The 26,371-nt window shown below is 42.7% G+C and overlaps 2 protein-coding genes across 3 annotated transcripts in view; one reads left to right on the top strand and one right to left on the bottom strand.

Moving 5' to 3' along the window:
• Positions 1–25,700, top strand: part of WWOX (WW domain containing oxidoreductase) — a 531,298-nt gene extending 505,598 nt beyond the window's left edge. Inside the window, exon 9 of the mRNA XM_074582859.1 lies at positions 24,618–25,700. Within this exon, the coding sequence (XP_074438960.1) occupies positions 24,618–24,806 (189 nt within the window). The 3' untranslated portion in view covers positions 24,807–25,700. The remainder of the gene's footprint in view (positions 1–24,617) is intronic.
• Positions 17,907–26,371, bottom strand: part of MAF (MAF bZIP transcription factor) — a 200,577-nt gene continuing 192,112 nt past the window's right edge. For both annotated transcript variants that reach the window (XM_074582866.1, XM_074582867.1), the window contains one exon: positions 17,907–25,933. Coding sequence is in view for 1 of the 2 variants with exons in the window: in XM_074582867.1 (XP_074438968.1) it covers positions 25,903–25,933 (31 nt within the window). In the remaining variant the exon portion in view is untranslated. The remainder of the gene's footprint in view (positions 25,934–26,371) is intronic.

The following is a 26,371-nucleotide window of genomic DNA, read 5'->3' as shown; positions in this document are numbered from 1 at the left end:
ATTCACAAGCTATTTTATTTGAAAGAAAGAGAAATCAACTTCAAACCACGCCGGTGCAGTTTGCCCAGCATTCACAGAAGGTGATGATGTTTCTGCCATGGCTTCAATTGACTCTTTAAGTGAGTTCTGGGCTATTGAGCAGTCTGAACTTTTATCCGTGGGCTGCCAGCCCAAGCCAACAGCAGCAGAAAACCACCCGTTGTTGCCTCCTTGGAAGTTCCTTCACTTCTACATGACACCGTGTGTCATTTTTGTAGTGTGGATAGTGTAAGCAGTTGATAATTTTAGAGTAATGAGGGTAAGGCATCAACATTACAGGAGCTCTTAAAAGCAGGGGTTTGCCCAGTCTATTTTAAATTCATTGTTCCTATAATGCTCCGTATTGGAGCTCCCTTATTTTTCCTTTTTGGAAGAAGAATTTTGCCGCTATTGTTTTAACTTGCTAGAGCTTTCACACGTGCTCAATCCCACCAGGGTGATTTTTGGGTATTGTCATTAATCCTGCAGAGGAGCCTGAGCAAGCTCTAAGGCTATGTTCATGCATCGCTGTCTGACGGGGGCTGTGTCTGCTGAAAAGCTTATTGCCCCCGGCTCACGTCAAGCTGCACGTCACGATCGCTGTGACAGAACTGCCGCCACCGTTGCCCTCACACAGTTCTTGCAAAATAAGCTTGGTATCTTCAGCAGCTTAAATAATAGGTCTCTGCTAAGGCAGTCTTTGACTGAAACAAGTCCGGAGTGATCGGGGGAGCAGCTGGGGCTGGCGGTAGTGTCGGGTGGTAGCTGCTGGCAGACGGCTAATGATGAGCGGCAAGACGTGGGGCAGAGGTGCGAACATCTCTACCTGACAGGGAAGGAGCCAACAAAAGACTTCTGGACATACTCTACGTGATCGAACTTGGCTCCCCAAAGCAATTTCAGACCAAAATATCCATGGAAATATACCCTTCTTAGCATGGCAGTTATTCCTGCTAACATGGCAGCATGAAACGTAAATGTACATTAGACATCAGGATGCCCCAGGAGCATGACACTGAGCAGATGGATGACACCCGGGCCCGTACCCCAAAGAAACTAGGGGATATTCAGGAGAATACCCTGTCCGTAACTTGCTGCTGAGCAGGGTCTTTGTGTTCAGAACTCGCTAAATATTATCTGGGTCAAGGCTCATCTTGTTTCTAATAGACTTCTAAAAAGTCTGTTGCTATTGTCACTTTTCTTAATGAGAAACACACATCATTTCATCATACGTTGGTTTCCTCCTTTATCTCTTCCGCTATATGAAAGGCAGAGGGGTGGGCATCCTGTTTTCTCCCACGCTGTCGTAGCTGTTGGTTTCAGAATAAGTTGAATTTAAGCTCTGAACTGGGGAGGAATTCATTGCAGTCCTCAGGTTGGTAAGCATTTACTCATGCAGAGCCACTGGGATGACTCAGCTAAGCGTGGGCGGCAAACCAACACAAGTTAGGATTGCCCGCGCTCTGTAACCAACATCTATTTTGCTTGTTAAACCGTGGCCTGGACTGTTTGGAAAAATAAGGGCTTTGTTTTCTACCCCGTATGTTCATATTGTAAGAATAATGCGTGTCTTTTCTGTAAAAATCTGTCAATCAGAGAGAAATTACAGAAGCTTTTCCAAGCACGGTTTGGTGATGCTGCTTGTAATTTCAGTTCTTACACACAATACACCTTGTACAACAGGATTTCATCGCTCTCAATTGCCATGAGAGATTTCTAAGTATACGTGATAATGTAAACGACACCGGTGTCACTGCACATACGCCTGTGGTTACGCCTGTGCCTGTTCCCATGTGCGCTACCTCCCGACCTGCACGTCACGAAAGTTCACAGCCAGGCGAAGCGCCGGCGCCCATCCCGGCTGCGGGTGGCAGCTCTCCCAGCCCACATGGCCCCTACCTCCTACTGGTGGTCCCCACGCGTGTCCCCGGCAAGCCTTTGTCCCGCTCAGGACCCACAGCTTGTTTCTGGGTGCAGCTTTCTTGTAGCAAGGACGAGGAGAGCAAGGATGGGCTCCCTGAGCAGGGTGACCGTGGGTGATCTCCCTGCAGCGACAGCTGACGGTGGGGTGCTGGGGACACGCTGTGGGAGCCCATGGTGGCAGTGCCACCAGCAGATGTTCCTTCCCCGGCGCTGAGTGAGAGGCCAGGGGTGGCAAGCGGAATAATTGATTCTGATTGAGGTGAAATTAAAACGTGGAACTTGGATAGCAGTGGTGATTTACGACACTGTAGCTGAACTATAGGTTTTAATAATGTATTTTAGCTCCTACAGTGATGGAAGAAACGCACCAACTTCTAGTACCCTGGAAAAGAGAGGGAGCTTTGCATGGAGGTGCTTGTTCCAAAATGCAAAGTTCATCTGACTTTCTTTTTCTGATCACCTCAGGACACAAGAAAGGTTTAAATGTGCTTTTAGTGCACGCAAATGACCATCCTGTTAATGTGTCTGGCCATGGAATCTAGGTTCGATTTTCCACAATACCTTTTTGTTTAACTCATGCAGTACAGCAGCAGGTACAAAGTACCCAGAGAAGGTAAAGCCATTCAGGATAGAAATTTGTAGTCCGTTGAATTAAACTCTTTGTAGCAGAATCCCTGGACTTCTAGTTAAATATTCTTTTTATATTATGATTTATGACCCAAGTGATGACAAAATTCTGCCCTACATTTTCAGCAATATTCAAGAAGAGAAGAGGTGGACGGGCAATTTGCAGGTTAACGTTTTCCTGAGGTCTGTGTGCTACTTGTTCATTTAGAGATAATTTGCTTAAGCAGGCAAAGATCATGTGAGACTGGGTTTTGTTAGTAGGGCATTTATAGATCAATCATAGTTTGATTACTGTAAGTCTATCCTGTTATCAAATATATTTCCTATCAAATATTTATTAGAGAGGGTTTGACACGTGGAGAATGCTGTGGAACTTCATCACTCTGTCATGAAGTCCGTCATTGTCGGTTATACACGAAGTGTTTTCTCTACTGTGTCGTTTGTTTGTTTAAGGCCTCCTCTAAACAAATGTCATTTTCTTTGCGTTTTGGTATAGATTTTCAGTTTATTGAATCAAAGTGCTGGAGTTTGTTTTCTTTCAAGTAAGTTTTTTAATAGCTTTCCCAGTACCAGGACATTTAAAACAAACCCCAGCTTCTGCATTTCATAGTCAAACATAAGAGAAATACAAATCCCGAATTCAGTTTCTGGAGTTAGGCTGGGTGGGTTCATAAAATCGGAGAGAAGGAAGTTAGAAAGACTGTAGAGAAAAAGGAAACAGCAAGGAAAACGGAGAGGAAAGGTCGACAAAGAGCATCTGTTTGTTAGTGAAATGACCCATGGGATCCGAATCCGGAGCTGCCCACGGACTGCAGTCAACAAGGGGGTTTCTCACCTTTGCCTCTCTGGGGTCACCATCAGGTAGAAGTTAGAGGGAATAACATTTTGATTTTAAGATTTAAAAATCCTACCCATCGGGATGAGGTGGATTTAAACCACCACGGTAATTCCTAAATCGGTTTGATTTCCAGATTGTCCGTGTTGCGATATCAGGGAATCCCAAGCAGAGAAGTGGTTGGTTTGGAATGGATGAACCGGAAGGAAAGGAGATACAAACAAGGGAATGAATGGGAGGAGAAAAAGAGTGAAGATCAGGAGGGAAGATTTATGAGAAATTGTTCTGTATTAGGATGTAAGTGGGCTGATAATTTATTTTGTGTCTGGCACAACAAAACTGCTTAAAGGGAGGAGTTATTAGCTCTTCTTGATCATTATACCAAATGGGGAATTTGGAATGCGGACAGCTGGGAAAACAGAGGTTTTGAGGAAGAAGCTGACTTATTAGTATTATCTGCACCAGATGTAATTGCCATCTCAGTTCTGGAATAGCAAGTAATGGCTTTGCAGACGCAGGGAATGTAAAATAGTTCGCTTTTGAGTGGTGAAGTCTAAATATATGCAGCATAAGCAGCAGCGGTGGTTATGTTTGCTGGGGAGCCGTCTGAAGAGGATGTCGTGCAGACTAACGCCAACCCTGCTGCAGTAACACCGCCTCGAAAGGGTCAGGTTTGACACCGCCGCAGTACTCGGTGCTAGAACCGTTTGGGGTCTGGTTGCTCACCAGTAAAGCCAGAAGAAAAAATTGTCACTCTTCCGGGAAAGGTTGAGGACAGAGTGCTTTGACATTCGGGAAAGCAGGATAAGACCCTGCGACCATCATCAGCCTCCTGTTTTGCATCGTTATTTCTTCGCAAAATGATAGAAAACATTCCTCTGAGACACGTGTCTAAGCATTAATCAGGCCAGACCCATCAATTCAACAGCGATATTCTGTTTTATCCAGACCGTACACTGTAGCAAGAAGCCACATTATTTCTGCATTAATTCTTCTCCCTTTTCCTGTATAGTTTTGTCTTTCCACCTTCTGGCTGGTATTTGTTGCAGATATCTATGCACAAGTAGCCTTTTGCTCTCCTGCCCTTCCTGCCCACGTATTACAATCGAGCCCGAGTGACACGGCAGGCGGTTGCTGCAGAAGTTGCAGAGATATAAACAGAGAGACGCAGCCTTTGTTATCTAGACACGAAGGAGGAAATGGAGAGTGGGGAGGGGTGTAGATTTTTATTAACTTGCAGTTGGAATGGATTCGCGCTGCAACAGCAGTGGGAAGGTATATATTTACCTTTAAGTGTCTCGCTTAGTTCTGTGTGTTCGTATGAGTTCCCTTTTACGGTGTGCAATTTCTTTCAGAGGTTTCCAGAATTCCCTCTTCAAAGGACTCTTGCAAAGCGGCAGCGCTATGCCGTCTTAGCAGAGAAAATTACAAATTACTAATTTAAGTGCTTCTTAGAATCATTTTCTTTTTGTTTTGTATAATTTCCACACTTATAAAATCAAACTTTCAGTTAAATGTTTATACAGTAATTCAGTCGGCTTAAGCCATCTGCTAGCGTGGCATCTGCAGGGTTGTTTTGATGCATACTCGGTATTGTTTCCTTCACACATCTTGTAGCCTTGTATTTTGGTTGCAAAAGGATCATTTTTTTTTTTTTTTTTTATTTTTTCAACATGAAAGAAGTGCTGTTTATATCCCGGGATCTAATTGCCAGCTTTCTTTCCAAACTCTACTTCAAATCAACTTCTTATGCTTCTAAAAACCTTATTCTGATGGATGTTTATTTTTCAAGACCTGCATTCAGTCTTATCTTGCTCTTTTATTATACTTGCCTTTATATCAGTATTCAAAAAAATCCTTATCATTTGTGAGGAGTATAGGTGGGCTTGGAGCATTAGTATTCATACTTGCATGTTAACAACTGTTATAACGTGTACCAGAGGGAAAATATTATTTCTTGTAAATGCTCAATAATTACAGTCTTTATTGCATCAAAACCTGTGTTTTGACAGATAGTGGAAAGCTTTCAAAGCTTGTGTGGGATGGATGACAGATAGCTGCAGGTGGAAAATATTTTTTAGGTATTGGGTTTTCTATCATTGATACTGTAAATATTCTTCCAAAATAACATTAACCTTCCAAACAGGGTTGGTAGTATTCAGTGATAATATGTGTATTAGCAAAAGATACCTGGGAAATAATTCTTAATGATTCCATCTAATTAATCTATGGTTGGGACATTAATGTCTCTTTTCATTAAGTTGGGAAGTATGAAAGACTAGAAAATGACTGCTGTGCTGGATTTAGTGCTTTAGGTATAATTTGAATGGATGTGCTAAATTCTTGGTCGTAACTTGAACTAATGCCTAGTCCGAGAAAAATTAAAAGGAAAGCTTATCTGCTATTGCAGTTTTCAATTTAAGCCATTTGTAGCATATGCCTACCGTGAGTTGATTGTTTTATACATCTTATGAACATTCTCCTATTATTTTCAGCGCACGTGATATCTCGGTTTCTTTAAACACCAACACAGAAAATGAAGTTGGATGGTAACTTCCCCCCTCCCCCTTTTTTTTTTTTTTAAGAAAGTATTCTCTTATTGGATAAACACTTACATTTGCAATTAAGTTGCATCCACCGCCAGTCCACTCCACTGCAAATGAGGTCATGAGAAGTCTGAGAAAGTTCATCTGAACTTGCAATTCTTTTGTTTGGAGTGTAGATGTTCTGATCAAGTTTGTGCTGTAGTCAACTGGACCTAACAACGTGGTTTGTGCTGAAAGCGTAACTCGTGTGTTTGAAGAGTTTAACGAGCACAATAGCAGTGCTGCCACCTCGTTTGGACACATCCTGGCTTTTGTGCGAAATGTCTGAGCCTCTGCAGTTTCAAGTGTCTCTCGAGTATCAAGACACCTCTATAACCTAATAGGATTTTAGGTTTTCAATGAGTTTGAGAGCAATCCAGTTGTGTTTATTCCATCTTGAACACTGTGTTTGTAATGGTGGGTCTATTGAAGTCAATGGCAAGGCTCCCGCTGACTTCAGTGGGATGGGGATTGCAAACCTCGAGAGAAAAGGCAGCTGGATGTAAGATTTCTGTCAACTGCCTTTAATATTGCATCTAAATTGAGAAGGCCACTTCTCTTACTTCGAGGCTGTGGGGATGCTAAAGTGTACTTGACAGATGTCTTGCCAATGGTTTGAGCTGATTGCTGAGAAGTAGCTCTCAGCAGCCCTCTCACGGACCGATAGCGAATGCAAGTTGGGCTTGAGCATCAGTCCATTCAGAATGATTAAACAAGGCAGAGACAAACTATCTGGCATCAAGCGCTGCCACCTTTTATTAGCCCCTTCCATCACGCAGAAGGCCAGAAGGCACCAGCCAGATACGTGGGCAGATAGAAGATGTTTAGATTCCAGCTGTGCTTAACTGATAATACTGCTGGAAAACAAATTAACTGTGTCTGGCTCCTGCAAGGGTTCAAATCTGACCCTTTATCCTTTTTTTCCTGATGAGATGGACCATCCCAAACTGTAGATGAAAGTGCTATTTCAGATGACCGGTAACTTTCTGAAGTTTGATTCTTTTCCAAGAAAAAGTCCAAGTAGCTGAGAAATATGGACTAATTTTGTACCTGAGTCCTTTCATGGATGGGACTCCCTATGGAATGTCATTCCTTGAGAAGTCAGCAGGGGTCACTTAAGTTCATTATTTTGCAGCAAATTCACTTTTGGACTTGTCAGAAAGTGAGAGCTAAAAATCCTTTAGGTATGTAGCATTTACACCACTGAGTGATTTTTCCTTCTACAATCTAACTAGGCTGAAAAAAAGTGATTAAAAGTACCTAGGGAGAGTTAGATAGTACAGCTCCAATACGGTATTTGGATGGAACATAAATATATTTCACGTGTTGCCAACTGTCAAAGATTATGCCACTTAAGAGCACATTGCACTTTAATAGAAATTTATTGTCAAGAAAGTATTCCCCAAGAAGGGTATGGCATTGTGGCAAAACAGGGGATAGAGATCTTGTTACAGACCATCATTTTTACTTGTACGAAGCAAATGGAAAAATAGTGAGATAGAGTCAACTGGCTGGTATCGACTGAAAAAGATCTTCTGTGCATTTGCTGGGAAGCCAGACACATTTCCATTCCTCCTACTGGAGGGAGCAGGAGAGGTGTGTATCCTGTCGAAATAATGTGCTTCCCTCTTTGAGTGGCAGCACACGTGCACGTTCACCCTGTGGAGGTGTGTGCGGCTCCAGCCCAGATGCTCCCCAGGCTCAGCCCCTTCCTTCTCTGCAGCCATGGCCAGGCAGTTCAGGAGATGCCGGACTCTGCGCCCTCCTCTGCCCTTGCCCGTGCATGGAGCATCTTAGATGTTCCCTCAGAAAAGCTTTGGCTACATTTTTGGAAAAGGTTACAGATCCAAATATTGCAAAAGCTAAATTGGTTGCTTCTTAAAGGTCTACTTAAGGAGATAATTTAAAAGGGAGGCCTATGAAACGCTTGAGTGCTCTCACTGAAATCCTGGAGTTTTCTTTAAGTTTGTTTTGTATTTCCAATTTTTACATGTAGAACAAACGATTTATTGAAGTTCCAGTGGGATTCCCTCCTTTTCTCACTTTTCAAGGTGGGTTCCTCAGAAACCTTCTTGAACATCAGCCGTAGGAGTAGCCCGAAGAAAAACTGTCTTTCATCTCTGTGGTGGGAATAATGTTAGCTTGTTTGTGAGAAGAAAATCATGCTATTCAGAAAAAAATGTGGATAACTAAAAGCTAGGATAAGAAGAGCCTCAAAGTGGTTTTGAAGCATTGAGTGGCGTGTGTGGGCTTGGAAAGGGAGTTCTGATTTGGTACCAGCAGAAAGAACTGGCGGTGTTTTATGAATGTTGTACGAGAAAAATAGAATTGCATGGGTTTCCACCTGCATGATCCAGAAGACCTCTGCATCCATCTGTTATGTACCCAGAGCAGTTCAGTTGCCTTCCCTAATATTATTATTATATTTTTTTTTATATCGACCTACCTAACTCGATCAGGACACGCTGTTTTCTTGCAGTGGACTTGGCACACGTTGGCAGTGCAGGTTCATGCTTTTTAGTTAACACCAGGACACCGAGATGAGCATCAGGGCTCTCTGGGCTCCCATTTCTCAGCCTCCTCTTCCCTGGCATTACAATTTTTGTGTCTAGATTGAGTGAGAGCTTCAAGAAAAGGAAGCTAATGGTTCTTGCAGATTAGACTGCCTTTTGCCAAAAGAGTTTAAGAGGTGCGTGACTTTGTATAACAGTATTGGCATCATTAGTACTGCAGCGCAGAACGCTATCCAAGGAGACTCGCCGAGGCTGGAAAGAGGTGCTGCAGACAAATGAAGAAGGCAGCATAAACCCTCTAATACTTCCAGAGATAAAACATTGAGAGTGTTGCATAGAACTAATCAGGGACACATACATTATCAGCATAAAAGATGTAAGAAAGAGCATTGCACGGAGAAGAAAATAGAGTTCAGCTGAATATAGGTCTGGCCAGATGTGCAAACATAGACCTAAGCTGATAGAAATAGGACTGAGGAATAAGTGGCCTTCAGCAAAATTTAGGATGCCCCAGTAATGTCGTTCCCCACCTCACCTCTACCATGGAACTTACACTTGACCTTCTTTGCTCCCTTTATGCTGCCATTGATTAACCTGCGTAGGAGTGTTCTCTTTTTACATTCCTTTTTTCTTTGTTACTTGGTTTGTTGTTGCAGTTTGTTCATTGTGAGGTAGTCTTAAAAGAGTAAAAGAAGTTTGAGGTGGTAATGGAAAGCACAGAGATGCAAAGGTGCTTCAGAGCCTGGTGAGGTGAAGAAGTACCATTAGCTCAATGCACAAAACTCTGTTACTACATGTGAATATGATTTGTGTGTGAGGATCTCCGTGAGCAATATGAACAATTGCATGGAAGGCAGCTGTAGGAGCTGTATCTCAGATTCTTTATTAGTGGTCACTTAATATTTTAAGTGAGCAATTTATACAGAGATATATATATATGTACGTAAATATACACATGTACACATTGTATGTTTGAATTTCAGTGTTTGGTAACATTAGAGAAAGACAACCTACCGCTGGGCCACTATCAGTTACTGCATCTGTAGAGTGACTGTTGGACATGTACTAATTTCCTAATAATAGTCAAAGTGATCATTCAAGCTACATTTAGCATGCCTGGATTTAAAATGCAAAACAGCAACATACTTCATGCAAATGTCAACTCTGCCTATGTTCTAGGGTGCACGTCCAGAGGAGGAAACAATAAGTTTATTCTTCTCCCCAATTAGACTTTTGTGAAAGGCTCAGTTATGTCTCCAACTATCACATTGAACATGCACTAAAGCAGCACATTAATGTGCCTTTTAATGCTTCTTAGGAGGAGATCAAAAGACATGTCAGGTGCACTTTGCATTCCTCCCGTGATGTGTCTGAGGCTGTTAGTGCGTCACCTCTGCCGGGGCCGTTGTTCCCAGTCCGCCGCGCTCGGGCCATGGGCGCTCCTCTGGGATGCCGGGCTCCTGAAATGCTCCAGGATTTGCCACGGCACCGCTGCACCTCCTGCCTCGGCTCCATGGTTTGCTGAAGCCGGTAGAGTCGTGCCGCTGTGACACAGCATTTGCTCTTTGGTGGGAGAAAAGAGTTGTTGAAATCAATCCTGGAGAAAAATGACTTAAAACTCCACGTGCTGGAAAATGGAACTTAATTAATGGGAGCAAACTTGCAAACCTCCACTGTAAACTGTTATTATTTTGTTTGCTTGCTTGAGGGAATATGTCAGAGCGGTGTTTACCTTTTCTTAGTACAAGCTCAACCAAAGCACTGCCAGAGTGTAAGGCTGCAAGCCCCTTTGAACCCCCCTAAAGGGGGCTGCAGGAAACCTGGGGAGGGACTCTGGATCGGGGAGTGGAGCGATGGGACGAGGGGTAACAATTTTAAACTGAAAGAAGGGAGATTTAGATTACATATTAGAAAGGAATTCTTTACCGTGAGGGTGGTGGGAAACTGGAATGGGTTTCCCAGAGAAGCTGTGGCTTCCCCATCCCTGGAGGGGTTCAAGGCCAGGCTGGACGGGGCTTGGAGCAACCTGGTCTGGTGGGAGGTGTCCCTGCCCAGGGCAGGGGGTGGCACTGGGTGATCTTTAAGGTCCCTTCCAACCCAAACCATTCTATGATTGTATGATGCTATATACTGGGCACCCACTTCTATACCAGACGCTGTGAAAATAGAGTTGAGCCTCAGACGTTTGCAAAGCTGAGCGGTTATAGCATTAAAATGGAAGATGAACAGCAAAGCAAAGGTACCCGGAGTCAGATATAGGATCAAAACTGCAAAGCAGGAGACAAGGCTAAGGAGAGCGTGAGAGAAGGGAAGGAGAAGCAAATGTATGGGGGGAATGAAGCAGCAAGGCAAGAGAAATGCTGCAGTGTGCAGGATGAGGAGGACGAGGACAAGAAGCTGGAATTAATGCAGAAGCAGGGAAGCAGCGAGAAGGGTTCAAGTTTTGTAACAAAGTTCATTTCTATATGTTTTCCTCTTTCAAATGGATGCTTTGAATAAATGGTGCTTTCATTTCCCGTGAGGCAGAGGTGAATAATAAGTACCTCATCTGGGGATGCCGATCTCTCCAACATCAGTCATCTGCTCGCAGCCTTACACTCTGGCAGTGCTTTGGCTGAGCAAATTAGCCTGAAGTGTTGTGCCCTTGGCTGGCAAATCCTTTCAACCCGGTTGAACGGACAAAATGAATACCCAGATTGTTCCTACGTCTGTTATTCTCTCGTGTTTATCTGGCTGAGCTGTCAGTCAGGCCATTATAACTGTGGTGCACACTCAAATGACTTGTCCACTCACAAAAGCAGAGTCTGTTGATGATAAGCTAAACAAAACTGGAGAGCGACTGTTGACAGAGTTGGGGGATCTTGCAAATGTCTCAGGTAAAAGCAGAAATGCCATTTGGGAAGGTACAGAAGGAGCTTTTCTTACGCGTGCGTAGTTTTTAAGTGTTTGCTGGGATTTGTTGGCAGACGATAAATGGGCATTTATAATGAATTGGGTTCCTCTCTACTTTAAACAAATTAAGTGGCACGCAGAAGATTTCTGAAACTTGAATGTAAGGGTATATTGCTCTTACTAGAATTAATTAGCCTGAAAAGACGTAAATTACTCACACGGGCTTTGCCAGGACAGAGCGTGGCTGCGATCTGCCATGTGCGCCGGGGGGAGGAGTGGCAGCACCCACAGTGCATCGGGTGGGCTGCGGGGAGGGCGGCCAGACCTTCCCACCGGGCTCTGGACACAATTAACCCCGAGCATTTAATTAGCCTGCTTCAGGTTTCCATGTCCTGTGGGTTTGAATGTCTCGGGTGCTTGCACCTTCCCAGACCGGGGGGACGTTTGCACGAGAGGGGATCATGGGTTTTACTCAAGAAAGGAATTGGGCTTCTTAAATATCCAGCAAAGCAGGGAATGACACAGGCGAAGTGCTGTATGAAGATTTATTTCCTGACTTTCAATTTTTCCATGAGGACCCCGAGTTATAAGTAGGACTGTGAACCATTCCTGAAACTACTTTGATTGCACGGCATTGAATAACGCAGTGCCTATCTGCTGAATGCGAATATAGCTAAAGCCGCCTTGGTCCTTTAGCATCGTGTTTGTGATCATAATTAACAAGCTTAAAGTTTACAGATTGTGAACGTGAAAGCAGACTCAGATGTTTGAACAGTGCTCAGCCTTATAACAGAAAGTGTCTCCTCCAGCTCCTTCCCGGGAGGAGAAACTCATTCAGTGCTGGATTGTCAGGAGAGTTTTCTCCACCATCCCAGCATCCTACTTGCTGCAGTGGAAAGGGACAAGACATGACTGAGTAAGGCTGCAACGGCTTAAATCCTCTTAGGTGTCACGAAGGAGCTTATGTGAAGGAGGCCCTGGGTCTCGCTGAGGGTTTGTTATGATGCTCGTTGGCAGGGAGGTGCCGCCGAGAGCGTGTCACGGTGCGGCAACATCTCTTTTATCAGCAGCTGGTGCCTTCAAAATCCCAACCCCGGTAGCCTTGTTGGCTGTGATGATAACTGTAACGGATGGTACAGCTATTTTTCATCAAATGCTTGTTAGTCAATTTATTAGATTCCTAATATACTAATGCACTCATTTGGCAGGCATCTCGGCAAACGAGACTTGCGGTGGAGTGTACTCATTCAAAGTCACGGTAACTCGCAGGTTGCTGATTTCTCATCAGCACTCAGAAGATAATTTGCAAATGTGCCATTTATCATTATGCGCTTTGTAGAAGCAGATCTCGTGAATGGGATAAGCAGATAAGAGTCTAATAATGAACACTTCCTTCCCAAATACCGTTCCCAGCTTCTAGAGTATTATGTTTTATGTATATTGCACATACTGCACCTGTATGTGCACCTGAATTTGCAGGTGCTAGTAAAGTAGCTGGGGACACGGATTTTTAAGGATGGCTAATGCACTTACTGATCCCTCTGCTGAGGGACAAGGAGTTGGAGTAGACATCGTCTATTGAAAGATATAAGACTTATTTGTAGTATTTTAAGAAGTGACGGGCACGTGTGGACTTTTTCACCACGAAAAGCCACCACTAACCTTGCGGCTTTCCTTTCCTCACTGGAAACATCAGCATCTGTGAAAAGCCACCGGTAAAGCCAACAAAAGGATTATTGGGAGGCTGGATGGTGAGGATTATATGACGGGGGTTGCTTTTCTTCCACGCTAAAGACAACAGGCTGTATGGACGCTCTGACCTGTGCTGCTGTTTGCCTCTGCATTTGACTTTGCATCGATGACTGCTTTTTATTCGCTTGTTCACTTTTTACTGGGAAGAAGTCTAAAGTAACAGTAGCCAGGCGATCAGTCTGCAAATGGGATTCCTGTCTTCTCTTGTGACATTCAAGGTGGAAGCCCTGCATACAAATCGTCGCTACTTATTTTTTCTTCTGCAGATGTGATTTTATTAAACGAACGGTGTAACAAGAAGCCCAGTGTAGGAAGGGGCCCTTTTGCCAAATGGCTGTCTGTGTTTAGCTCTGCGACGGCTCTCCAGCAGAGCCGGGAAACCGTGCAAAGATATTGATAATTGATTCTGTTTTATATAAGTTAAAAACTAGCTTTTCCCTCCTAGTGTGAAGGTAATGGGTTTTGTCTGTAGAAAGATAATAATCCTATGAACCATTTCTACGCCCTCTATTAAAGAATAGTACAGCTTGCACTTGAACATAATGCCCATGTCAGCTCAGCTTTTTAAACATTCATCTTAAAAGAGTCTTCAAGGACTGGAAAGAGATCTTCCCCAGACACCGAGCTAAGTTCGAGGAACTTAAAAAGTCATGAAGATCCTGTCAATTAATGTGTTTATTCTTATACATCTACTCTGGAAAAAGCATCTTCAGACATGAAAGCAGTTTTCTTTCGATTACAAAGTTGTCATTGCATTTAGTTTCCATAGATAATGCAGAGGGGATTTTTTTCCCCCCCTCCTTACCGTGATGGGGGATAAACGCATCTCTTTTTTCTTCTTACCGTTTTCCTCATAGGAATCTTCATTTATTACAAGAACACAAAAAAACCAAGAAGAGAGCTAAATTGAAACCTTGCCTCCAAATTTGTATGCAGGGGGTGACTTGATTTATAAGCTTAGGTAATTTCATTTTTGTTCACACTCCTTCAATTGAAAGGCTCCCACAAACAGTGTTACTGCACTGAAGGGAAGAGATGGGGAAATTTATCAAGCTATTTATCAAATTATTTTCGCAGTCTGTCAAAGTCATGAGTGTGCTGGAAGAGAAGCACAGAGAGTATGTTCAAAGAGAGGACCGTGTCTGATGCCGCACGGCCAAAGAGCGAAGACACGGCCAAAGGCGTGGGGACCGCTCGTGGCTGCGACCGCGTCTGCCCTCAAACCCAGTCCTGGCACTAGCCGTATTAGATCCTCGTTTGATGGATTGTGGGCTGCGAAAATGAAATAGAAAACATCATTAAGCAGGCGGAGAGGTCAGAGCAATGGGGATGGGCTTCCCCCCTCTCCGAGGCTCTGCTGAGGTTTCCAAAAGGGATGGTGTTGAGTCCAAGAGGTGCACATCCTCGGTCGGGGAGTGAATCACGTCCTGAGACGGGACTCCCTGCTTCGGAGAAAACAGTGTTGGAATACGCATCCATGGTGGTGGGTCTTGGGAGGCCGTGTTGACAAAGCAGGGAAAAATATTTAAAAAAAGCGACTGAGATTGAAGGAACCAGTCTAATAAGAAATCTTTAATTTCTAATGAGCTTTAAAGGGTTTGAGAGAGTTGATTTTTTTTTTTTTTTAACAAACCAATTCAAGTACATGCCTGCAGATTATAAAAGTACCTGAAATTGCCTAGAATATCAGCATGCATAGCTTGTTAGTATTTACATATATTTACATAGGAAAACAAGAGAAAGATCTACAGTTATTTACAGTCTACATAGGAGAAGAGAAAGGCAGCATAATTGTATTTCCTAAAATACAGTAGTTGAATAGTCAGCACATGCATATTAAGATATATTTGCATGATAGAACGCAAATGTTTTAAGACATACCTTTTTAACTCCCTATGCTAAGGTATAGCATAATAAAGGTAATTTTTTTTGTGTTTTGTTTCTAGTCTATTTGCATCAAGTGCTTTAAAATGTTCACTAACACAGCGGCGGCATTATTTACCCTGGCAATTAAAGCAACAGTACACACGATAATTTCCTACTAACTAGCAACAAGCTGCTGGTGAATGAAATATCTATTGTTTCTCATTATCCATCGACCAACATACAGGGATCTCTCCTTGTAAAGGCAGTGCCTAAGCTATCACCATTAATTATAGAAGTAATATAAATGAGACTCTACAGTAGGTACTAAATGAAATATTAACAAGGCCAGTGTCTTTGAGCCTGAAAGATGCACTAACAGGGCACACTTTACAGCAGGCTATCTATGAAAATCACACATACATAATACAGGAGCGCCTGGCTTACAGCTCGAAGCCTAGACTTTAGAGGCCCGTTTGCTAGATCTGTATTATTGCAAAATACATTCGCTTAATTAGTTTCTTGGAAGACAGTTAGTAGTTAATTTCTTACCATGATATGTCCCCATCATAACACCCTGTGGTTTTTCAATGCGTTGTGTTACTGAAATGTGTGTGGCTGTGCATATGCGTGTCTGTATCAACGGATGAAAAACAATCTTTACCTTTAAAACCTAAACAAACAGCTTGTTAAATTTTTGTCCCAAAAGGTCACTTGCTTGAAAAGCATCGTGTTGTGTGGAGGTTTTTTTTTCCCCACACGTATCTAAAATGAAAGTCTGTCTAAAAAATTATCTGTGCAATGAAGGAAGAAGCCGAATGTCAGTATTGTGATGACATTCTTTGCAATACTGCATATGTAAAAGTCTAAATTTTGACTAGTAATAGTATTAAAAAGCTATATAAATATATACAGCATATACAGAACTGTATGTATACGTACATTTATATAAAGTATATCTGTAATTAAAGTTAGGTACAGCAAAAACATAAAACATTTCAAGTCAGCGTAAGTTAATAACAGAAGTGATTTCAACGAATTCTCATCTACGTATGCCCGAACACCAGCCAGCCCTATTCTGATGATTTAGTTGCAGCAGCAGCGTATCTAATCCGTCTTTTTGGCAGGATGTGTTTATTGTCAACAACCTGTTTGCCCAACTCTTCAAATTACCCTTGCCTGGAAGAATCCGCCCTCAGCTGGCAGGATATGTATCTCAGGAGGATTTCCAATATCCTCCAGAGGATTTCCATTTTTGACGGTGGCCGACAAGTAATGATAGGACTCATATTTGTATAAATGCACATTGTAAAATCTCGGAAAGCGAGTGACAGAGATTTTCAGGTATGATCAGCTCCCGGTCGCGCTGCTGCGATGTCCAAGGGCTGTCTTTTACATGCTCTTCGCTTCTCACTCCCCTGGCCAGTGTTGGCACATAGGGCAGGGGGCAACGTAATACGATCAACCCGATCGCACCCTTACCCCGTTACACTCTGAAATGAAGATCGATAATTTTCCTCAGGGATTTTTCCCAAATCCAGAACTGAGCAGGAGCAGTATCTCACCACCGCTCCGCGCTAGCCTGCAAGAAGAAAAGCAAAGCAATACTGGGTCGTAGCAATGTGCATGCGGTGCTCAAAACTGCCACTTCAGTGGAGCAATGGTGTCTTAAAAGTGTAAATCAGGTGTGAATAGGAGTTCGGCAGGCAGGAGAAGAAAATGCAGAGGTGATCTGCGTGGAAATGCGATGTGGGTGAAGAGGCCGGGGCGAGCAGCCTGTGGGGCGAAAGCGCTGGTTGAGCGGCGTAAAGCCATGTGCTTCATTAAAGTTTTGGAAGCTGAAGACGGCTCTGCATCAGGCTTGAAACAATTTTCAGAAGCTGACTGGGGACTTTTTAATAAGACACCGGGAAAAGGAAAGAATTAGGGTGCTGCCAGTGGGAACCAGCTCCCTTGCCAGGTGCTGGGGTAAGAGCAATCGGGTTGCACAGACGTGGGTGTCTGGTGCTCTCTTAAACATTGTATGCTTTTGTCTGAGCTGTCTCTGAGGGGCTGCCAAATACAATACCAGACCCCTGGGAAATACGTGCCCTTCTGGAGGACAGCTGTACAGCATGCGGGATATCCTAAGGCGGCTCAGATGTTGTTAAGACCCGCGTTAGGCAATTGAATCCCACCCCTGGTATGCAACGGTGGCTCTTTCTAGCATGTGCAAAGGGTAGGAGAGATGAACCCATGGATCAGCCTTTCAGAGCTGGTTCCCCCTAAAGCATCCATTTTTTGAAGAATTCAACGGTGTTTTGGCTAGTAAGAGTTTTATGGAGTTCTCTGTGAGCTGGGCAAAAAGAAACAAGGTGAGAGAGGGAAGAGACTGGAACAGGGCCCGGTGCAGCAGGCAGATTCACAGGTTAAAGAATTAAGTTTATACAGTAGAGAAAAATATGCATGATTTTAAAAGGTAATTACATTTTTGTCAGCTATTTTGCCAACCCTGTTCTACATCTTGTACACATTTTAACAATGGTTTTTAATGTAACACTTTACATGGTGCTTTTCAACGATAAGTGTGAAAGCACTCCATAAATCTGAACTAGTCCTCACAACACCCCTGTGAGGTGGGTAAATAATAGTACTCTCCCCATTTTACAGCTGGGAAAAGTGAGGTACATGGAGTTGGAGTGACTTGTCCAAGTTCACTCGGGAAGAGAAAGTCGAAAAGAGAAAACCAACCCAGTTCTCCTGACTTGACGTCCTGTATTGTATTTTTTTTTTTTTTTCTCCTGTGGAACGATTGCAGACAATCTGTTTGACACTGGATGTTGGAGGTTGGAAGTTTTCAAGCTCTATCATTGCCGTAATTGAGAACATATGGGGTGTTGCATAACACAAACAACATGGTGCATTATCAAAATACATTTATTACAATGGACACATTTTCTTTTGCAAAGTTAAAACCCAGAATGTAAGTTAAATATAGCTGCATATACTGAATAGTTGGAATAATCACTAGGTCTTAATGCCTCAACAGTTGAAAACAAATCCTCTTTGGTGAACTACTGCAGTTTCCTTACTCAAAGAACATAGCCCATTTATCTTCTATAATGTATGTAAAGAATAGTGTAAATGTGTAAGGGTCTTAATGACGCTAAGAAAAGTTACAACTTGAAACCAACTATGCTTTGCAAGTGGAGAAGCTGGTGGAGTTTCGAGTCTTTGTAGTTGGGAATTAATTGAAAAAGGAATACATCAGAGGAAAAAAAAGCAGACCTTATAGATTTCGGTTTATCCGTTGTATTATCTTCTAAGAGATGCTTTGCTGGTTTAAATGTGGTCATGGGGGAAGGGGAGGTGGTTGAGAATTTCTGGTTTAGATGTGGTTCCGTGAGACTTCTGAGAAGACTGTAATTACAGAGTCAGTTCAGGTCACGTTTTCCTGCTGGCACTCTTGGGTGGAGATGGGACCTGAAGTCAACTGAGCCTAATTTGTTTCTTAGATCATATTTGGCAGCTCCAAAGTTTTATTTTTTTAGCTGCAGATATGATTTCAGTTTATCATACTCACCCAAACTAGCTAAGGCAGGTCTCAATTTCATATTTCCTTGCTGAAAAAGCAATCAGGGAATCCTGTTTTCTCACAGGAGACTAATACATACATATTCTGAGTGTTACTCATGAGATAACTGTGCATCTGGGATTGCTCTGAGTAAGAGGACTGCAGCAGGAACCGAACAGTTCTCCTGTCATCTCACATGCGAGACTGACTAAAACTTGTTCACTGCATTGTACGAAAAGTGACTGTCCCTCACAGCTCTGAGTTACCCCGGTGAGAAACACGGCAAAGTCACACCTGGTGTAGAAAAGTAGGTCCCCCAGCTATGGCTGTCTCAGCTGTGGCTGGTACCACCAAACGGCTCTTAAGACTGCTCCTAAAAGCACTTCAGATACTGGGGAATCCTGAAGGTTGAATGAGGACATGAGGATTTTAGACTTGCTAGTGTTTTTCTGAAGAGATCATAGAATCTTTATGTTTGGAAGAGACCTTTAAGATCGTCAAGTCCCACCATCATCACGCTCTGCGTGGTTTGCAAAGACTTGATGGGAAAAACTACCCATTCAGCTCATCTGCTGAAACATTTTAACATTATAGAGAAAGAAATAAGTAGATTTGGAGAAGACTCTGCACCACAAACCCAGCTGGGGGATGCTAGCACCCCTAAAAAGAAACAAATGCATTCTGAGGGCAGTTGTCTTCCCAGAGGTAAGCCCAAGCTCAGCTGGTGAGCCGCGGGCTGGAGCAACGGACCTGAGCTGACTTACACCAGGTGAAGGTGGGGCTGGAGGAATATAGAATTGCAGCTGTGACTTTAGGGTTTGGTTTGGGCAATTTGGAACTGGTCATTGTGGAAATAGGCTCCATATCATTTTGTTTGCTATTCCAAGGAGATTTTATATTTCCCGTCAAATCAGGAAATGACCATTGCTGAAGCTAGCTGGTGGAGAGTACTCCCCTCTCCAGCAGAATGGGTTTGAAGTCTTCAGGGTGCTTTTCAAAAGCACAAAGAAGGCATGGGAGACCTCACTGGTTTCACGATCGGGAATACGTTCAGACTGCCTCATCTTCTCACTGCTGTGTAATGAGATATTCCGCTATAAATGGTATGTTCACAGTGCTGTTGTGTGGGTCTGATATTTTTTGTGTTAGGGATGTGTTGGCTTTGTCTCATAGTCCTGAGATGAATAAGAGGAACAGCCTGAAGAGTTTTAAGGAAGCGCTTGCCTTTTTGTTTCACTCGAGCTGCTTGCTTTGAACCTGGCCCTTGTCACAAATACTCGCCTCTCTTGTCGTTTTGAATTCACCCCTTCCCACCGGCCAGCTTTTAAAATGCACTGTACTTAACCTCAGGCTACCAAGATAACTGGCCTTTACCCTCAATTTTTCATAAGAAAATAAAAACCTCCTTTTCGAAGAAGCTGATCCCATCTCGCTGGCGGGCAATGTTTAATGCTATCTGTGTGCCCTTAACAGAGTTCAGAGCGTTATCTTATTCGTTTGTAGTTGATAAGTATACAGCTAAGTTATGGCATTGTTTCTATTATTTATATGCTTGATATGCAAACCTGCTTCAGAACAGGAATCTAATTTTAGAAGATAAACATGCATTTGAAAGTAGACAAATCTGAAAACTAAACATTAACTGTGTAATATGTTTTCTTATCAGGAACATAAATGGTGTCTTAGAATGCTAACGGATGCGTTGCATATATTAATGAGGGCTTTACCGTATACTGTATATCAAGAACCCCTTTTCTTGTACTGTTAAGATATTCAATATTAATTTGTATTCAGTGCCATCAGTTGCAAATTGACAGCTAGAAGTTATGAAATAAATGCCTGTGAACTAGTAGCTACTTAGTATTTTCATCTCAACAAAGGATTTGGGAAGGATGGATAATTCAGATCTTTGAGCCTCAACTATAAATAAACAGCAACTGCTGTATAAATCCCACCCTGCTGCGGTTGAAGATTGTATTACAAAACTGACAAATGATTTGTGGAAGAGAATGATGAACCCTTATTACTAAGACACTCTTCAACTTAATCCAAAACAAGATTCCCGGGTAATTTTTACGTACGCTAGAAAGATTGATAGCGTGGTGCTTGCCTAGCAGCTTTCAAATGTTCGAGTGGATCGGAAACGGCATTGAGGCATGATTAAAGATTCAGTTGGGCTTCTCACAAATTCTTCATCCTGTGTATTCATCGTCGCAACCCGCTGCCTTTGTTGCAGGTTAAAGAAGGCTGACCCCCAGCCCTGGTGATTAGCACCCCGTACAACCGACGGACGGATGGAAAAAAAAAAAATGTTTAGGTTGCCCAGCGCTTTTAGCATTGTTTATCAGTTGAAATTGTTGGGGGGGGGGGAGGGAGGTGCGTTAATCACAATAGATGAGGGAGAGTCTGTGACAACTGACAGGCTCATTGTTTAAGACATTTTTTAACGAAGTTGTTAACATTAATTCTTTTATATAGTACTCTAATCTTCTTCAAATTATGTTCTGACATGGCACAAACCGCTTGGCATTGAAAGTCATTCAACAGTGATTAAAGTGCTCTTTTTATCGGTTTAAGAATGTTTCATCTTGTATCAGCAGTATGGAATTGTTTACTAATTAGATTCCCTAACATCCTCTGCTGTCGTATGCTGATGATATGTGAACAGGAAAGCTGATGAGCAAAAAATTAAAACTTGTTATTAAACTGTCATAAGGCCCAACATATAGAGATGTCATTCAAAAGACTGTGTTCATGAGGGATAAACAATATTCACTGGGAAATGAAGCGGTTTCTCAGCCTGGCTTGGCATGGCTGCCGGTGCAGGCGTTTTGCAGATATCTGCAGCTCTGGATATCTGCAAAATATACAGATACCCGCATCTGTGCTACCTGAGCCACAGACGGAAAGGAGAAGTTTGTCCCTTGAGGACCTTCCCGTTCAGCGTGGCATATACGGGACCCCCAAGCGTCCCGCTTTGGGTAGAAGTTGGGCTAGAGACCTCCTGACGTCCCTCGCAACCCAAAGCGTGATTCGATTCCCGTGATTCTGCAGTACTCCTTCCCCTCTGTCCTTGGGCAAGTCACTTAGGTCCTCAAATGTCTGAACGCAACCAGCTCACATTCACCAAAGGAAACCAGACGCTTAAATGGCTTTGAGAATCTGGGATTTACCTTCTGTTTCGTAGTTTCACCATCTGAAGGAACCTCTTAAGCTTGATGAGTTCATGTTTGTCCATTATTTTGAGATATTAAAGCTTTACCCTCTGTCAACAAAGGGATAAATATGATTGCATTTCTCTTAAGTAATAAGAAAGGAACTTTTCTTTCAATGATAGAACCATTGAACTTTCTTCTTCCAAAACAGCCAACGTGATTGAAACATTTAGAAAGAAGTGAAGACATACACAGCCAAAAAGCAAATGGCACATTGCTTACATCCAGTTCTCAGTGAAACACTGAAGGCATTGCAAGATAAAGTGCTTTGGGCTTCCAGCTGCATAATCTTTTATCACTTAAAGTAAATATCCTATGCTCACCCAGGGAAAACTATTCTCTTCTTTTGGAGTCCAGGTTGTGTCAATGTTCGAGGTATAAAGCACTGCTGTTATACTATGGCACGTTTTTCTGCCTGCTGAGAATTTTGTTTAAAAGTCGTCAAATTTGACTCATTTGAAAAGATGAATTATTGTTTGGTTTGGATCTTAAACTGCTCTGATAAACTTCCACTTTATGAATTAGCTGAATTCTACTAGAGCTAGCTTCAGTTTAGCTTGGCTGGACGCATGCTTTTCAGCGACAGCTTAAGGGCTCTCACTCTGCGCTGAACAATTTAGTTTAATTTTACCTTTCTAATAAATGTCCAGTTGAACTGCTTGCCAAAAAAAAAAAACAAAAAAAAAAAACCAACCAAAAAAAACCCCAGAACTTTTCAGGGGCCTTGAATCATTCTAAACAGCTGAATACGGCGATCATACCTGTGCTGTGGAGCTTTATAGGATAGTTCAAATGAGCATAGGAATTTTATTGTTCTCTATTAATATTACTTTTAGTAGAACTCTCTTCCATTTCTGCTACCGCCTTTAAGATACTTTCTCTTTTTTAAAAAAGATATTGGTTTAATAAGAGGATTACTCTGTATTATACTAACTTTAAAAATATTTTGGTCTGTTGATAAATATATGCCTTTCAAAATACTTAATACAGACAGTTTTGGTTTACCTTGTGATGGGAGATCATTTCTAAGCTGTGGAGTCATCATTATCAGTTTAATCCCATCTTCTGAGAAGAACGCATGTCTTGCAAACAAATACGCCTTTCTTTGCCATTACAAAATTGAGACACCTCATTTAAGGAGAAGTGGGCTTTTTAGAGTCCTTGCTGCCCTTGAAGGATGAGAATGTAAAGCAGAGGTCTCTTCCAGGTTGACCCCCTTACGGCACCCTGAGTTTCCTTGGTTGTGACAATGAAAGGCCAGAAAAAAAGATCTGGAGGAAAATCTCAAGAGATTGAAGCGTATTCTCCTTCCCCATTGAATTATCCTAATGTGGCAACATCTAATTTCTCTCCGCTTACTTTTTCAATCATAGTTGGCAGCCTCTTTATTCTGATTCCTATCAGCTCTTAATTAGTTACCACAGAAAGGACTAAGGTGTACATAAATAATCATAAGATGCCAGAAAAACTGTATTGGTTTTAAATTAGTGTTGTGTCTTGGTATGCGCTCTCACCTATTGTTTTTAATTCTAGTTTACAAAGCAAACTGGCTTCTTGTCCTCGTTACAGCTATTTTGGCACCGCGCTTTTAACCTGTGCCTGGGAGCAGCCCATCGCCGCTGCTGGGGGCTTGGCCCCTCTGTGGCCTCAGGCGCCAGGTTTGCGTTGGAGAAATCCAGACAAACCCATTCTTCCTGTTTGGTATTTAGGAGAAAAAGAAACCGTGATCCACAAAAGCCTCTAATCTACCCGCTCCATTTCTTAAAGCATTAGAAGACATGAGAAATGGTTGTTACAGAACAAAAAAAAAAACCAAACCCACTGGAAAGCCTCGCATCTCTGCAAAATCAGAACCCAGCTCTGCCTGCGGCAGAGAACCATTCTACCAGGGCAGCGGTGACAACTGCCACGGTGGAACTGTTGATCTGAGATATATGGGCGGCTTTGGCACCAATCCTGATTGCACTTTACATGATAGGTCCTAATTGGAGTGCCCAGGTTAATCTTGCGCAGGAGGTTTAAAAACCCAAACCCAAACCAACCCTGTCCCTCTGCGTCAGGCCAGGCGCTCCCTGCTGACGAGCCAAGGGTTTCATGAAAAAGGGCAAAACACCCGAGACCGGGGCTGGGGTTCAGGAGTGTCTTTTTCTTTTCTTTTGCTCTAAGAGGAAAGAATTAAAAAACAAAAACAAAAAACCAACAAACCCTCACTAAGGTGTTTTGTAAAGTGGCCAGCAGGCAGGCAGCACCTTCGGCAGTGTTTCAGCCTTGTCACCCTCCAGGTTACCCTGTCATAGAATCACAGAATGGTTTGGGTTGGAAGGGACCTTAAAGATCATCCAGCTCCACCCCCTGCCCTGGGCAGGGACACCTCCCACCAGACCAGGTTGCTCCAAGCCCCGTCCAGCCTGGCCTTGAACCCCTCCAGGGATGGGGCATCCACAGCTTCTCTGGGCAGCCTGGGCCAGTGTCTCACCACCCTCACAGCAAAAAATTTCTTCCTAATATCTCATCTGAATTTCCCCTCTTTCAGTTTGAAACGTTACCCCTCGTCCTATCGCTCCACTCCCTGATCCAGAGTCCCTCCCCATCTCTCCCATAGGCCCCCTTTAGGTGCCGGAAGGGGCTCTAAGGTCTCCCCGGAGCCTTCTCTTCTCCAGGCTGAACAACCCCAACTCTCGCAGCCTGTCAGCTGTGATCCTTTCCAGCGATGCTTTCAGAAGATTTCAAAGGACCACTGTCAAAATTACAACCATAAAATATCTCTATTTATATAGGTTTTTTTTCCTTTCTCTGTGATTTTTATTTTTTTTCCCTTTTTTTTTTTTTTTTTAATTCCAGCAACAAGGAGCTGCCACAACCGTCTACTGCGCCACGGCGGCGGAGCTGGAGGGGCTGGGCGGGATGTACTTCAACAACTGCTGCCGCTGCCTGCCGTCGGAGGAGGCGCAGGGCGGCGCGACGGCCACGGCCCTCTGGGAGCTGAGCGAGAGGCTGCTCCAAGAACGAATTGGCAGGCAGTCCAAATAACAGGGAGCTCCTGGAAGGATCAAAACACACCGAGTGCGTGTGTGTGCACGCTCGGAAACTGCCAACGCTGGAACCTGTCCAATCTTATCATCTAGAGGGTTTCCATATACCTCAGATACAGATTAACCAGTGTTAAATGAAATAATAGCAGTCACAACATCGTGAAAAATGTTAAGTACTAATGGGAAATGGGGAATACTGCGGGTTAAAGGGACAATGCGGCTTCCTGGGGCTCAGTTAGCCTTGGTTCTCTTTCTTTTGATTATAGCCTGTTCAAAGTGTAACCCAAGGAGGCATCTTTTGTCTTATTTTAGAAAAGCAACGCTGCAGATATTTTCTGTTGTTTTGATTAATGGGTAGGTATGTAGCCCACTATGGGATTTCCTCTTTATTTTGATAATTACTGTCCGTTAGGCTTTAGCTATTGATCGGGAGTTGTGTTGATTCTTTTTCCCTACAAGGATTTTGTTGGGTGTGGCAAATAAAAAGATTATTAAGGAAAGAAATCTTTCCTGCCCTTGACTGCTGGCTGCAAATACATCTGCGCTGTCTAGAAAAAGAAAGTGCAATAAGACATCTGAACAGAAACGGTAAAGTCACAGCTAATTAAGTATTTCTGGTTTTTTTCTTAGAAGATTATAATAAAAGATATGTTGTAAACCATTCCCTAAATACTGTCGAGTTAGCAAAGATGATGTTGTCTCCTTAAGAACACACAGGGTGTAATCAGGGGTTGAAATGGTATTTCCATCCACTTCTCAGTTCACAGTTTTAAGGAGTTTTTTTTCTTTCAAAGTTCACAGTTTCTCAGTTCTCCTGATACTGTATCCCATTCCAAATCTCTCTTTTTTTTTCTTTCAAGTTAAATTCAATAAAACAACATGCTTGCTTGAATATTTTCACCTGAAGAGAGTTTGTCTCATTTCTGCAAACGTCTTAGTTCCAATTTTTTTTTTTTTTTTTAGAAAAGAAAACTTGAGGAAAAATAAAGAGCTTCTTGTTGATGCCAAGAAAACGCTGTTTTTTTTCTTGTTTCTTTCTGAGTTCATGTTTTGTATTTTGTGCTTTGTAGCTGTCTTCATGCCAGAAGGTTGTCCTAAGCCATCCTCAGTCCAGCATCACGTTTTCTGTAGACAGAATATAAACAAATAAATAGGACACCTTGTTAATAGAAGCTTATTTGACCCCCTTATTTTTTATGATTTATTGTTAACAGTCTGCCTTCCGTGATTTTGCTCGTCTGCAATCATAATGCGTTTGATTAGCTGTTGAATAGGTGTTACAATAAAGGCACACATTCACCTGGAAGAAGTAGCCGTAGCATCCTCCCATCAAAAAACCCACCGCGCTTATGTAAGTAATTATGATATTGCAGTGTAACAGGTATGCTTTACAGTTATATATTTCAATTATTTTTATTATTTTTTTGGTTTTATGACTAATTCTAATTTAGTGCGAGCGCTTCTCAGGCAGGTGGTGTTCAGGCCTCTGTGCACATAGGGGTTGAAATCTCTGCAAGTGAAGTCTCTATCTGTGAAATGAAGCGTCTTCCAGGTGGACGCGGG

Source organism: Larus michahellis, chromosome 4 (assembly GCF_964199755.1).
Source record: "Larus michahellis chromosome 4, bLarMic1.1, whole genome shotgun sequence".
In the NCBI taxonomy this organism is placed as follows: domain Eukaryota; kingdom Metazoa; phylum Chordata; class Aves; order Charadriiformes; family Laridae; genus Larus; species Larus michahellis.
Note: the sequence above shows the minus strand (reverse complement) of the source record. Positions and strands in the feature narration are given on the sequence as shown.